This window comes from Rhipicephalus sanguineus, chromosome 1 (assembly GCF_013339695.2).
Source record: "Rhipicephalus sanguineus isolate Rsan-2018 chromosome 1, BIME_Rsan_1.4, whole genome shotgun sequence".
Classification (NCBI taxonomy): domain Eukaryota; kingdom Metazoa; phylum Arthropoda; class Arachnida; order Ixodida; family Ixodidae; genus Rhipicephalus; species Rhipicephalus sanguineus.
The window spans coordinates 226540871-226555783 of NC_051176.1; the positions used below are offsets into that span (position 1 = coordinate 226540871).

A 14913-nucleotide genomic window follows, 5' to 3' on the forward strand; every position below is an offset into this window, starting at 1 on the left:
CTCCTGTGATCATCGTCTTGCAGTGCATACGCTGCAACGGCACGCTTCCAAAGAAGCTTCGAAGAACCGAGGTGAACCGAAAGACGAAGCAAAGCCGACACTCGACATTCGGCGTGACAGCCAAATGGAAGGATCAGTGACTGAGGCTTCATTCTTTAGGTCTGTCAGACACGTCACGGTTTCGCTTGTCTGAACACGTATTCCGATGCGACCGTAAACAATGAGAGAAAATAGGGAGAAGCGTAAAGAACGACAGAAAGAAAAAAAATATACAGAAAGTGATCGTCTTCGCCAACAAAGGAACCAATACCGGCAGCGTTAACAATCTAGTGCTTGAAGGGCGTCTAGTGTAAAAAAAAAATAAATAAATGAATAGACATGTAGCGTAAACCTAAGAGGCAGAAGGATGTGAGAGAGAAACTGCCGTCGTCCAAAGAACAAACGCTCAAGGACAGGTACAGTGCATGCGCACGAAGTGATTCGCAGGCAAATAACGCGACCCTCCTCCACTTTCGCTGTGTCGTCCGTCCTGGTGGAATGAAATCACGGGAGCAGAACGCAGCACGGCGCCTCCACCCCCAGCAGCGACCGCGCCTTTCCGAGCACGAGCGAACCACTTTCGTATGCGCACCGTCCACAGGAGAAAAGCAAGCAAAATAGAAGGCGGGCAGGCTTGGAAATCGAAAGCGGGAAAAGAACAAAGCTGAGGCTGCGCGCTGAGGAAGCGAGTCCATGTGGGTCGATCCAGGAAGGACCGAGCGGGCGCTGGATAATCTATCGGTGTTTTCGGCGCTCTCCACTCCCCTGCTTATGCGCGAAATAGAAGCAGCGCGCCTTTATCTTCTTCTTGCTCCTTTTTCTGCGCACCTCGCGTTCGCTCCTGGAGATCCGTGCGAAGGTCTATGCCGAGGAGGAAATCGGAGGCAGCCCGCTCTACCGAAGCGATCGGGCGCGTTCTTGGACGCGCGATAAGAGGAACGGCAGCTTCTAGTGACGTTTATGCCCAGCCAGCAGATATTATATGGCGGAGGTGCCCCGTTCTTTCCTCCTCTCCATCGGCTTTTCCTTTCTCTTGCCTCCGGCCTTACGCGTGTCCCGTGCGTGATTCAACGCGAGAAATGCCCGCGGACGACGAGTTTGCGGCGTTATTTTTACTCCGTCGACTGGCCGATTGGCGATTTCCTTCGGCGACGATATCATTTCTGCGCGGGTGAGACGAAAATTCCTTTCCTCGAGCACACTTTTCGAGTAAAGTTCGACGAACGAAATGCCTGCGGGTTTAACGAGGACGACGCACGCCTCCCGCTCGTCGGAGCGCAAGGTCGTTCAGATCAGCAAGAGTTGTCGAAAACTGGAGCACTTCAGTAATGGGCCGAAACAGTGCTCCCGTGGCAACTGCTTATAGGGGCGGGCACCTGATGGTTTCTGTCCCTGACCTTCACGCTTTTTATTCCCGTGTGACTTCGGCTCATTGTGCACTTCCAAATGGTTGCTTGTCTGGCTTTATTTCACATTATGTCCGCGCTAAAGCTGCATGCTCTCGTTCGTTGAACTCTAAAAAGAACAAAATGCAAGTTCCTTCTCAGGCCCAGAAAAGCTGTGACCGTGGTAGGAGCGGGCTTAAGACCTCGTGCCGATTCTTAGGATACTGGAACTGGTTCGATTTAGGTAAGCAGGAACCACTGCGCCCGCGTGGATTGACGGTATCCATAGAGCCAATGCCGACCGCGTCCCACCATAAATAAAGTTTTGAACACATTTGCGTCAAAGTCATCTGATCAATCGTACGAAACGTCGTACAAGATCGACGCTGTATCTTTTTTAATCTTTAGTAAACTTTCTCTAAATTCTTTGTGCGCTTTGCTGGTATAACGACTACTCGTATCATTGGTCGAATGGTCGCTCTACACTTGCATTTTGCGCTTAAGGCCTCCAGCCTGCACTGGTCGCAGTCGCAGTGTGCCACATCTTTATGGAACAGACGGAACTGCCATTTACACAACTGCACGCCATTTCACACCGTCAACTGAATGAAGGCATATCTCGTAACACCGGTTTTGTAACTGTGTCCTGCAGAAAATAAGAGGATATCTGCGCAAGGAAGATAAAAAATATAGTTCATTTCAAATTCAGAAGGCCCACATGATTTTGAAAGAAAAAAAAATCAAAGGAAAAAGAGAACGAATTCGGGGGTGGGTGGCGGGCAACAGGGAAGCAAGAGGTGTTGGAAGGAAGTAGGCAGTGTCTTTGTGGTGCAAAATCGACGCCCGTGTAGTGTGGCGTTATGGAAGTAGGGGGGAGGGGCGAGTCATTTTGCAGCAGAAGCTTGCTGAGCGCGCAGGCGCAGACAGTGCCGGTGTGGATGATAAGTTCGCAATGACCTTCTGGCTATTGCCTTTGACCACCTGCCCCGCTCCTCTCTCCGCTCCTCCCATTAGTAGCCGAGCCTGCCTCGGCTACTAACGTGATCCCCTTCTGTTAGGCCAGGTTACGATGCTTCGAAGGAAGCCATGAAGCCATATAAACGCGTTGGCTTTGCGAATAAAGAAATGCAACGTGTTCAGTCAAGTACCGGGAAGGTATGCGGGCACTATCCGCCCTACCAGGCATTAAATCAAGAGCCTAAACAAAAGCTGCTTAAGAGCCTTAAGCAGCTATCTATAATCATGCTGCACAATCATGCTGCACAATGCATACAAAGACGATCTTCAGATTTATACATGACGGTTCCGAAAATGTGTGTTGATCTGCTGGTTCTGTGATCTTCTCCGCAAAGCCGATAGCCGTAAAGTTTAAAACTTCTGATCGGGCAACGTCGACTGCCTTGCAGTTCCCTGCAGTTCTGAGCATGTTTCGTGTAATTCGTGCAGAACCACTACTAAAAATTGAGCGTTTTCACTAATTGCTAAATGTCCGTGTAATGTTTGCTATTCACTTTACGGCGTAGACAGCAAGGTCGTAGAGTGCTGGAAGCAGCAGACCTATATAATCAATTAGAAGATAAATGGCATGGTGTATTCTCTGACTCTCGGGCAACTGTGGCACCACGGGACGATTGAAAAAAAAAAAAAAAAAACATGCCGACGAAGCCATTAAAAGCGCTCGCGAAAATAGAATGCAGAAACCCACCACGCATTCCAGCGCAGACACAGCGACAAAACTTTGTATGTTCGCGCGTGGTTTGACACTTTTTACCTGGAACGCGCCAGCTTTTCCGGTATACCGGTCTGCATCGCATGGGCCTATCTATCCGACTCCGCATCCCGTTTGGACCATCTCGAACCGAGGCACTTGTTCTGTGTCGGCTGTGGCTCGGTGTGTCTTTTTGCCAATACTTTAGCTGGCCGCGTCTGAATGACCGACGGTGCCTCTGCCCGTGACGATTGCGGCACCGAGGAAACTGCCGAACATCTCCTCTGTCATTGTCCTCGCTGCGGAACCTCAGAGACAGTCGCTCGCGACAGCGCTGACACGCCTCGATGACTGACCGCTTTCTCAGAAGACGACCTTGGTATGCTTGCTGATATACGGTCCCCACACCAGAAGGCGATGAAGGCTTAAGCGAAGTTTCTCCGTTCAGTGACCTGGTTGAACGGCTCTGATATCCCAGCGTCCTTTTTATGTGCGTGCATGCGTGTTTTTCTTCTCTCTCTCTCTGGTGTGCTTTTTCTTTCGATCTTTCTTTCCCTCTTGCCCTTCCTTTCGCCAGTGCAAGTTAGCAAAGGGGATGTTTCTCTTCCGATTTGCAGTCCCGCCGACTGCATCTCATTTATCGCTCTCTTTCCCAAAAAGCTGCATATCGAAATGAATCAGAAGCTCTGCTGAAGTGAAAAAAGTTTGTAACGTAATTAGTGACGCGTGTTTCTTCTGGTCATATATATATATATATGACCAAAAGATGCGCTACAATTTACTGTTCTTTCATATATATATATATGGCGCTACGCGTCTCCAATTAGCACAATATTGTTCCCAGCCTTTTAGAGCACGTCAGAATATTTTTTTCAGTCCGCCAAGCTCGGCAATTAACAAAGATTACTTAATGAACTTTTTAAATAGTAACTCTAGAGAAAACTTTTCAAGACAAAAGTTGTAGCGCTTCTTCAGAAACATCGAATTTTTCAATCTGTGTTAAGATAACTCCCCTGCTTAATTTTTTTCTGACATTTCTTTAAAGCGCGCGAATTTTTAAAAAATACCACGTGACTGCCGCCAAACGCGCGGCGCGTTTAGTGCCCTCAAATATAAGTTGAACGAATTATCAAAGGCTGCTTCGCGCTCGAACATCGATGGAACAGGTTATCAGTGACTGCGATGGACGTTAAGCGACGAAATGAGCATACCGTTTCAACAACTACAAAAAAAAAAAAAATGCCCCCACCTCCCCGAAGGGGATCGTGAGGAAATGCGAATGCATTTCTTGCGCCGAGAGTACACGGCGTAGTAATCGCTTCACTCCATTTATATATACGTGCGAGCGAGCGGACGGGAGAGTGGGGCGCAGGGAGGAGAGAGAGCGAACGGCGAGAGAAGGAGCGGCGAAGCACTGCACCTACCCTCTCCTACACTCTCTTCACACACGCGGGAGCTCCGCCGAGCTCCCGCGATGCGAGCGCCCTCGCACGCCAGAGCGCGCTCCTCCTCTCGACTCACTCTCCGCTACTCCGCCCGCACCACCTGCTCCGGTTGCTAGGGGCGAGGATAAGCGCGCGCGCCCGCAGCTGTTGCTATGGGAGAGGGAGTGAGAGCGGTGAGATAACACCTACCGGCGCGCGGACACCGACAGACGCCTGACATGCCCCGACTAAGAAATGCATTCGCATTTAAAAATTCTTCAAAGAAACAGCGGCAGCCACGAAGCACATGCTACATGAGACTGTAGGCAGCATTTGATGTAGCGTAGGCCTTTTTTTTTCTTTTCTTTTTGCCCCAGTGAAGAAACACATTGGAAGGGGCGCGGGTGACAGCGTGATGAAGGACCGAGATAAAATATGCGCGCACACGTGACGGCCGCTCTCTCGTAATTTTTTTTTAATTTTCTTTTTTTTTTTTGTTTAGGTGGTACGCCTCTATCGTCATTTAGCGTCCATCACAGTCACCGCCAGCATGCTCAACCGATCTTCGTGCGCGGAGCAGCCTTTCATAATTCGTTCAACTTACATTTGAGGGCACTAAAAGCGCCGCGCGTTAGGCGGCAGTCACGTGCTATTTTTTTTTTTAAATTCGCGCGCTTTAAAGAAAGGCCGGAAAAAAATTAAGCAGGGGAGTTATCTTAACACAGATTGAAAAATTCGATGTTTCTGAAGAAGCGCTACAACTTTTGTCTTGAAAACTTTTCTCTAGAGTTACTATTTGAAAAGTTCATTAAGCAATCTTTGTTAATTGCCGAGCTTGGCGGATTGAAAAAAAAATATTCTGACGTGCTCTATATGGCTGGTGGAAACAATATTGCGCTAATTGGAGACGCGTAGCGCCCATGCTTAATTTTTTACTACTTGGTGCTTTTTAGCTGAAACACCCTATATATATATATATATATATATATTCTTTCGCGAGATCATGTGCTCGTCAATAATGCAATTGTGTGTGAGCGCGCACCGCTCGTGACAGCGATCGGTTTGATAACGAGATAATCGCAGCGCAGGCGACGGCTCATCGCGGACGGCACTTACGTAAGAGGAGTTTTGTGAAAGCAGGCCCAAATTTCTTTGCTCCGATAAACTCTCTGCGTAATCAGAGATTGTGACGAGATGCTAGCAATAATACCATTGTGTTTGTAAACATGAGGCCGGATGCAGATAATAAGGTTTATTAACGCAACGTCGAACATAAATTACCCACGTTACTGGCTGGGCAGGTGTGGTGTTTTTTTCACTTGCAACTAGGGATCTTAACTTCGACTCATTGATACAAGTAAAAAAAAAATATATTCCGAGTTATTTCAAACCCTGGTTCTCTCATGCGCACGCACGCACGTACACACACACACTCTCTCTCTTTATCTCACTTACTCACTCCAAATTTTTGGTAAGCTAACAAGCGAAGGGCATGTGTTTGCGAAAAGATAAGCGGCATCAACATGCAAAACACGTTTTACATTTCACTGTTTTCTTTCGTTCCAAAATCATATGGGCCTTCTGATTTTGAGACGAAAAAAATAGCGCAGGTCGCAGCCGAGACACGTTTCAGCTTCTCTTGTTAAACATCTGTGCAGAGTGCGTGGGCGGTGATTCAGCACGTGCCGGTTAATGATGTTGATAACCTTCTACCTACGGCACACGGCAAACCTCGACGATAACACTCTGCTGTAATATTCTCTTCGTGCTCCTTGTACAGGCATTTTCTTGTGCTATCGGGAAAGCATTACAAAACTGCTGTAACTAGATAAGACAAAATAAAACGTGAACTCTCAGATGGTGAGAAGTTGTGCAAATAAAAGTGCAGTATATGTAGGCTAAAGGGCCTTAAGCGCAAAACACAAGCGCGCAACAACCATTTGACCTATCGTACGAGCAATGCTTATATCGCGCACAAAAAGTGTCCAAATTTACAGAAAATTTTCTTCACTTTCTGAAACCTAAACAACCACTTGCCTAAATGAAGTAAAACCCTATATATATAGATGACGGAGGTACAATTCAACATAACGGCATGTTTCCACGGTTCATAGCCTCTGGCACGGAACAGTGTTGTCACAGGGCTTATCGAAAAGTTATTTCAGGAACTCGACAGTCTTGAAATAGCCTAGTGGATTACGTGGGATGTAAGTACACCGTATGTATAGTGCAGAAATCTAAATTATTTTTGACGAACTGAGTCCCTTTAACGCACACCCAAAGCCAGGCGCACAAGCGTTTTTATTGTTTGTTTGTTGTTGTTTTCTTGCTTTGTTTCTTTTCTTTCATTTCTCTCGTATGAACACGGACGCCCCCTGACGACTGATCTCGGACAACCTCGGACGCCTTATCTTATCTTTATTTTTATTTTGTGCACACGGATACCTCAGTGAAGGCAACAGTCACAACGAAGAAGCTTGCGATTGCCACTCCTGTACTGAGGTTTGAGCATCATTATTTCTTAAGCACACGCTATGCCAGCTGTTGTATCCCACTTGAGAAGATATATGGAGAAGGCTGTTTAATAGAGCACGCATAATTCTTCCGGTGTATATATGTAGGCGCCTACGTGCTACTGCGCATAAGGAAGGGAAGCCGTAGAGTTTTCCAGTGACTCTAGGAAGCCGCCCGTGTTGTCGCGGTTCTGCTTGGTTCTTGCGTTGCGTCTGATTAGCGGCAATAATTGGGGAGGGGATCGGAGACATAAATGCTCTAGAAGTAGAAGGGCCGAAGAAAGCAAGAAAAATGAATAACACATAGTCATAGTATTTACAGGTGATATAAACGTGCTGGCTGTGATATAATCCAGTTTTGAGCATATCAGTTCAACTAATGTCTTCGGGGAAACTGAAAACGAATTTTAAAGCTTGACGTTGCTATCGAAGGCGAAGACATTTATTACCTATAGTATTTTTCCGAGATCCAATGAAGGAGTGCGTGGTAAGCTGACCCGATTCTACTGTAAAAATGAGCTCTTTCGTCTCCATTACCCCAGTCATCGAATAAAAACATGTTTCACTGTTTATAACGCATCACAGTTACCAATGTATGTATTGGTGGTAAAATAGAGGGGGAGTTTATAAGAAATCGACTATACTGCCTCAAAGTTAAGGGAGAGGTGACGTGGAAGCCTTGATTTTAAGTAGGGGTTGGTTTATTGGAGAAAGTGATTTGGAAGCGACAGACTCTGTAGTAGATTCTTTCCAATTTGAGAAAGCTTTCACGCCTGCCTCTGGCTTGAGGCTGTAATGCTTTTATGGTTACGTCGGTGTGCATGCAGAGATACTGGATGCTGACAATATCTGTGGAAGCTTGCCGACATATTTTAAGATTTACCACTCCCTCGGTACACATTAAGAGCCCAGTAAATAAATAAATAAATAAATAAATAAATAAATAAATAAATAAATAAATAGAAATTCTTTATGCACAGGCCATAGAATGCACCATCAAAAAAGGCAAGAAATAAAACGCATGCACGGTTTAGTTTCAGTTTACGCAACGGACTATTGCTGTTTGAAATATGCGGAGACTAAATCATACAGATCAATGACGAAATTGACCGGTTACATAGAGTGCAGTCAGCATTTGTGACCGCATTCGCTCGCTGTTAGTTTCTTATATTACGTATAGAAACGAAATTTCTCTTGGCATTTAAAATCTGCTCAAGCAACTTTGTCGTGCACATGCTACAAAACAAAAATGTCCTGGATCTTTGCGGAATGCCAGCTTTGTACTTATGCTATGACGCACAAAAACAGTACGAGAACGCTAGACTCTTCAGCCCAGTTCCCTCCACATATCAGTTCGCACCCCACAGCTGTAGCAGCGACTCTGTGCCAACTGGAACATTCAGTGCCAAATATTCATTTATCACTAAAGCGTCTACGATGAAATATTGCATTTTGCACCGTCCGCTAACGCTTTCAGAGACAACGAAGAAACAATAACACAAACGGCAGCAGCGTAATCCTGTTACCAAATACGAATGGTGCACGACAATGTAGAGCTTTGAGACTCACAGAAGGGTTTCGCGCAAGACTCATTCGTAAGAGACAATTCCAGCCAATCTTGGTGCGAGACTTGATAGTGAAAGTGGCCCACCAACGTCAAAATGCGTATACGAATAACTTTGCCACCTATAGAAGAGATACACCTTCGGGGAGACAACCTTGGGAAACCTACATGCGCACCGTCAGTGCCACAGGATGGCAAACTTCATTCGAGTGGGACTTAAAAAGTGGCGTGTCGCAACATGAAGTAACGCTCTACAAACACGCGCCGTCCCTCGCAAGCTCTGTGCAAATACGACGACGGGCTGAGTGTCGGCCAAGAGCAGGTCAAGTGAAAGCGTGGCGTGCTCACAGGTAGGCAGGCAGACAGGCAGGCGTCGACTGGCGGGCCTAAATGGGCGCGAGGCGATGACAGCTGTCAAAGTAGCGGCATAGACGGTCAGCATCGGAGCATCGAAGTGCTCTTCGCTACAGGGGGGCCCGATCTCGGAAAGCTCAATCAGCGCCCATCGCGGGGTGGCCCGCGGCATCGCGCAGCGTGGAAAGGGAGAGCGGAACCGGCGGATCTCAATGTCAAGGCTTCGGCGTGACGTTAGCCGGCCGCGCTGTTGGGATGATCCCTGACGGCCTGTCTACGCCTTCGCGTACCCCCCTCCCCCATTGAGTACAGCCGAAGGCGCGTCCCTGAACTGCCACTTCCTGAATTGCGGGTGCGATCAACCCGCGGCAGCGCGCGCGATCGGCGGCACGCGCGTGCATGGGAGCGCGCGGGACGTGGTCGCCGTCGGCCTTTGCCGCTGCTGGGACATGGAGACCAACTTGTCGCAGGCCCCACTCTCGCGCGCATCCTTTCTTCGTTTTTGGCGAGTCGGTCCCTTTAAACGGGGGCAGCGTGTACGCGGCCGTCTGGCGACCGAAATAGGCGCCGGCTTTCGTGGAGGGGGGTTCTCCCTTCTCGCCCGCCGCGCATCCGCCGCTCGTTGGGTATTCCTCTCTCGCCGAAAAGGAGCAAGTTTACAGATTTCCCGCTCCAATGTAGATCAAGCACACCTTCTCCTCGCGGAAACGCCATGGGCTTCTGCGGCCGCCTAGCGGACTTGACCGACTATTTTTATCAAGCTTCGAAATGGACGCGCTCATTCAGCGGCGCCGCCTTCCCCCTCGCCTGACATCACTGGCCGATAAGCCCTGCGCCCCCCACAACTCCGAGCCCTCCTCGCGGATCGGCTAGTCTTTCTTTCTTGCCCACTCTGGTATAAAACCCTGCAAGGCCACCAGAGCCTGCACTGTGAGCCGAATCGAGCAACGCACTCAGTGCAGCGGAGCAGCTCAGGGATAGTAGCCATGAAGACCATCGTAAGTGTCTGGTGCCGACCTACCCAGCGCGTTCCATGTGCAGCGCCGCGGAGTCCGCGCCGAGCCGGCCGCAGGTCCGAGTCAAGGTCGCAGGTTCGACCCTGTCTTCCTCAGCAGGAGTCGCACCCGCGATTGTGACGAAGGCTTCGTCGGCGGCTTCATGGCGTTCAGTGACGGCAGTTTCACCTTAGACTAATCTTATCGATAGGCAGGCCGAAATTAACGTCTTTGTTTAACCCGTGTGAAGGGCGACAGGTGAAAAGTTGTCTAGTTATTAATGCATCTCTCGCATTTGCATAAGTGACGTTCTGTTGACAGCGAACGTGATGCGATAAGGGAAAACTTGAAAGTGAACCTTGAACATGACAACTTGTGGGCAATGATCCATGTTTCTTGGTCAGCTTAAGAAACTTCGCTTAAGAAAGAAGTTTAAGCTAGGTAACTTACCTAAGAAAATTCGGTAGTAGCGAGTGACTCTTCCATAAGTATGACTGCTAAATACTTGACTCCTCAAGGGTACTTGGCAGTCATCACCACTCAATGAAACCGTGGGATAAATTAGCAGCAGGAAATTTATTGGCGGCAGCTCCCTTGTATATTATGTCGAGATTGTTTTCGTTCGTACCAGAGGTTTTAAGATTTCCGACGCTTTCATCCCTCATAAACTCAAGACCTTAATTGCCTTGTCTACAAGACAATATATTCATTTGCGTGCGCGAGGGGCAGACAGCCATTCGGTGAATGTGACACGCTCCTTGGCTCAAGCCACGACGGGGAAAACACGTCCGCCATATTTAGGTCATCGGGGCTAATTTAGGTCGATTTACGTTCACAATTGGTAAGGTTACCGTGTAATGCAGCTGCGAAGTCAGAGGTAGCACTGAAAAGAGAAAGGCCCTGGAATTGTATTTGTTAGTGTCACCAATGTGACAATCGACATTTCAGTCCACAACTGAAATAGCCGAAGTTAACGAACAGTTGCAGTGAATTTTCGGTTTTGGCGACTATGAGCGGCGAATGAGGTACTGCAAAACTGTGAGGTATTCATTTGAATTCACCTGCTGTAATTTAACACGCCCGCAGGTTGCAATGAGCCGAGTATTAGAGAGAGAGAGAGAGAGGAAATACAGAGATGTTATCAGCAAACTGCTTCAGTGGTCGGTAAATATGCAGCTGTATAATGCATTTTTTTATGTTTTCTGTAAGGATTGAGAAAAAGTGAGCGAACGAACTTGCAAGTTAAAGAAACGTGAATTTAAAGAATAATTTCAAAGAGCTTCACAACGTACAATGTAGTACACGTAGTAATGAGCCATGAACTTCTCAATAAGCCGCATTGCTGAGGATGTCCTGTGAAAAATCTTACAGTCCTTTATAGGTTCAAAAAAGCGAAGGATATGCTGTCAGTGAGATTTTTTCAAGAAATTAACGTTTCTTTGTCGTTAATCACAATTTTCTGGCCATATGAGCACCAGTAGGACTCAGTTTTTATATATATATATTTGGGGGGGGGGGGGGTAAGAAGGGGGCAGAAGGCAGATGGGCATTATAACAGCGGTGTAGCCTGGAATATTTTGCTTATGGTGATTTAAAGTTTTTTGATTAGATCTTTATCATTTGATCGAAAAACGCTGCTTAACTGTGTACCTATAAACCTGCAATCGAGCGCATCATTTTACCATCAGCGTAGCGCCAGCTGTCGCGCAGATGAGTTACAGGCGCTTCAGATCGACGGCTCACCATAGTCTCTTATTTCTGTTCCTGCTGTGCAAAGCTAGAAATACATGCGTTTCAATTTTCGCGACAGCCAGTGCTTGCTGCTAACTGAAGTGAGAACACTGAGTACCGACACGTGTATGCGCGTAAGATGCGGCTGCTGCACTCCATTTACCGTGGAGTCTGTATGTATTGCTAACGATGGAGTTAATGGAAGGGAAGAGATATGTGACGGTATAGTATTCTGTAAAGAAGGATAGCCGACATTCTGGGCAGGCCCCCTAATGCGAAGGACAGATAAGCGATGGTCGAGGGACTGAATGGATGCCAAGGGATGGGAGACGTAGCCGAGGACGGCAGGGGGCTAGATGGAGTGACGAAATTAAGAAGTTCGCGTGCATTAAATGGAATCAGCTCGCACAAGATGGGGTAAATTGGAAGTAATTAGGAGAGGCCTTCGTCCTGCACTGCACATAAATAAAATAGGCTGAGAATGATGATGATGGTGATGATGCTGATGATGATGAGAGAAATGAGGTTCACCAGAAAGAAACTTGGTTTGCTACCCTACACTTGACGGTGGGGGCGGGAACTACGAAAATCAGGAAGCGCGTAAAGTGAACACGCAGAAAGAAGTGCTACTATTTCAAGCTATGAGTATGCTAGATAGTGGAGTTTAAGTTAGACGCCCAGATCTCAAGCGGTCGTATCACGTCTTTTCTTCCCCATCGCAGGTGCTCGTCTTAGCAGCGGTAGTAGCGACAATGACCAGCGGTGCACACGGTGGATACGACATCAATGCGCTACACGCCCTGAGCGCCGTCAACGCCGGTCACGGAGGTGGCGGCGGCGGCGGATACGGAGGAGGCTACGGCGGTCACGGGGTCCCCATCGTCAGAGTGGGCTACGTCAAGAAACCCTATGTGTCTATCGGTGAGAACACGCATGTGAAGGCGACGCTTCAGGATTTTAAACACCGCCTTTTCTTTTGCTTTCTTCTTTTACCTGTGCGCGAAGTACTTTCCTCGGTCACCAAGGTTCATGTAAGCTTTAAATTTTACCATCGCCATTTAAAACTTGCGCTTGTGCAAGTACAGGATGTATTCGCAAGCATTTGAATACACAGGTGGTCACTGGCAAATTTGGTCACTCGCAATACTCACCGTAATCTGGCAGAGCAATGTTCCCTCGCCAAATTATATACGTTACGCTGGAGCACACATACATATCCCACTGCAGAAAGAAATTGCGTTCCGCTTTATATATTACATAACGGTGATCATACTGAGTTGCCCAGTCATTTAGCTAACGAAAAATATCGGGACCGTGTGGTAATCGGTACACGTATTCTACCTACAGGCTACGTGCCCAAGAAAGTGGTGAAGTTTGTAAAGGTGCCCGTCAAGACGGTCGGCATCGGCATTAGGCCTGTGCTGACCTACAAGGTTGCCCATCAGGTGAAGGTTGGCCACCCCTACTACGGATACGGACACGGCTTTGGACATGGTTATGGAGGTGGACATGGCTACGGCGGTCACGGATACGGCAAGGGCATCTCCATCGGTTTCGGAGGCCACGGCATCGGCATTGGTCTTGGACACGGATACGGTGGCTACGGACACGGCGGTTACGGCGGCTACGGACATGGATTTGGTCATGGCTACGGTGGCTACGGACACGGCGGCTACGGTGGCTACGGCGGACACGGTTTCTGGTGATTGGTGTGCGTGCTGGCGGCGTCATCCTGGTCATACTCAGCGGTTGCGGTAAGATGCGTGAAACTGTGCACTCGGTTAAGTAATCGCGCAGTAATAATTGTTCATTGATGTTGATATAGGCTACACTTTCAGAAACAGACACAAACGAAGAAGCCCACAAATAAAAAAGGATATATAGACAACGGAGGGACCCGTCCTCGATGACCCGCGACTTTCATAAGTAAACGAGTTCGATTCATTTCAAGCACATAAAACAAGCTAGTGGTATAGCTGAAAGAGTACGTACATTATCCAATTATTGCACAACATTTTAAACAAAAGTAAATATAGCTGCTTTTCATGTACATAGTTGACTAACGGTCGATTACCGCACACGGAGAGCTCTAATAAGAGACCACACTAAACTAAAACGTTTGGATTAGGAGTTCTGGCACCGAAAGAAACAGGTCACCAGTTAGAGCGAAAGACAATGTCTGCGTTACATTGATCATGCGTTGCACATGTTTCCTATGATGATTGATTACTGTTATTTTCTCGTTTTTTCAGGACAAACTGAACCTCATCTGTACATAACCTCATCCTGCTCAACTCTTAGGCTTAATATGATTATTAATAATAAAATATGTATATACTTGTGCTCACAAACCAGTCGTCTGAGTGGTAACTGCGGGCAATTTCTGCGCTGAAGGCGACTGAGAGTGCCTGGCTCTCAAGTAGAACACACACAGACATACAAAACCATCACCTCTCCCCCAATCGAAGAGAATGAGAGAGCCCTCAAGTGAAAGCCTGAAGGTAGGTAGGGCCCTTCCAGACGAGGAGCCCCATTAATAAAAGAGCTAAAGGTGACAGCAGTACACCATGGTTTGTCGAACCTTTAAATAAAAAGAAGTAAGAAGACACACTTCTCAATGAGAGGCCAACCTACACTAAGGCCACGCTGAATAGCTAAACCCTCGATATTTTCCTCCCACTGAGTTTAAAGGAAAATATTATATGTAATCGATAATATTGTACTTTAGCATTGATATAACCCTTATTGACAAAGGATATGTCATCGAGGTTTCAAAGCAGTGGACGTGACATGTGTCGAAGTGCTCGTTGCTTAACAGCATGGAGTCCACAGCAGCCATACTCCTACGTGACGGAGGCGAGTGCGATGGGATGGCACGTGTAGCTATATACGTTTGTATGCCATCTTGAACGCTTGCAGTGGTCCGGGCAGCACAGCAATGCAGAGAAATCCTCTGTCTACGTTGTAGAACAGGAACCCTCGCGTTTGTTTCTCTTTGCCACGCATAAGTAGAGAGATCGTGTTGCCGCTCGCTTCGTGCCTTTCTAGGACCTGCTCACGCGCCGCTATCCAGGTAGAGCGCGAATAATAGCGGCGTCCGGGCAGTTCTTGTAAAAAGAGAGAGGGGATAATAATAGAAGGAAGGGCAATGGGGTCGGCTTGAGCTAACTGTTCTCCAACCTGCTACTCTGTTAAGAGGG

General features: G+C 47.6%; 1 protein-coding gene across 1 annotated transcript; it reads left to right on the forward strand.

The window, feature by feature from the left end:
• Window positions 1-9832: 9832 nt before the first annotated feature.
• On the forward strand, window positions 9833-14064 carry LOC119373570 (keratin-associated protein 19-2). The gene is made up of 4 exons (XM_037643635.2): window positions 9833-9985; window positions 12436-12634; window positions 13061-13467; window positions 13966-14064. The coding sequence occupies exons 1-3, from the start codon at window positions 9974-9976 to the stop codon at window positions 13417-13419; spliced, it is 570 nt and encodes a 189-aa protein (XP_037499563.1). The 5' UTR covers window positions 9833-9973; the 3' UTR covers window positions 13420-13467; window positions 13966-14064.
• The last annotated feature ends 849 nt before the right edge of the window (window positions 14065-14913 follow it).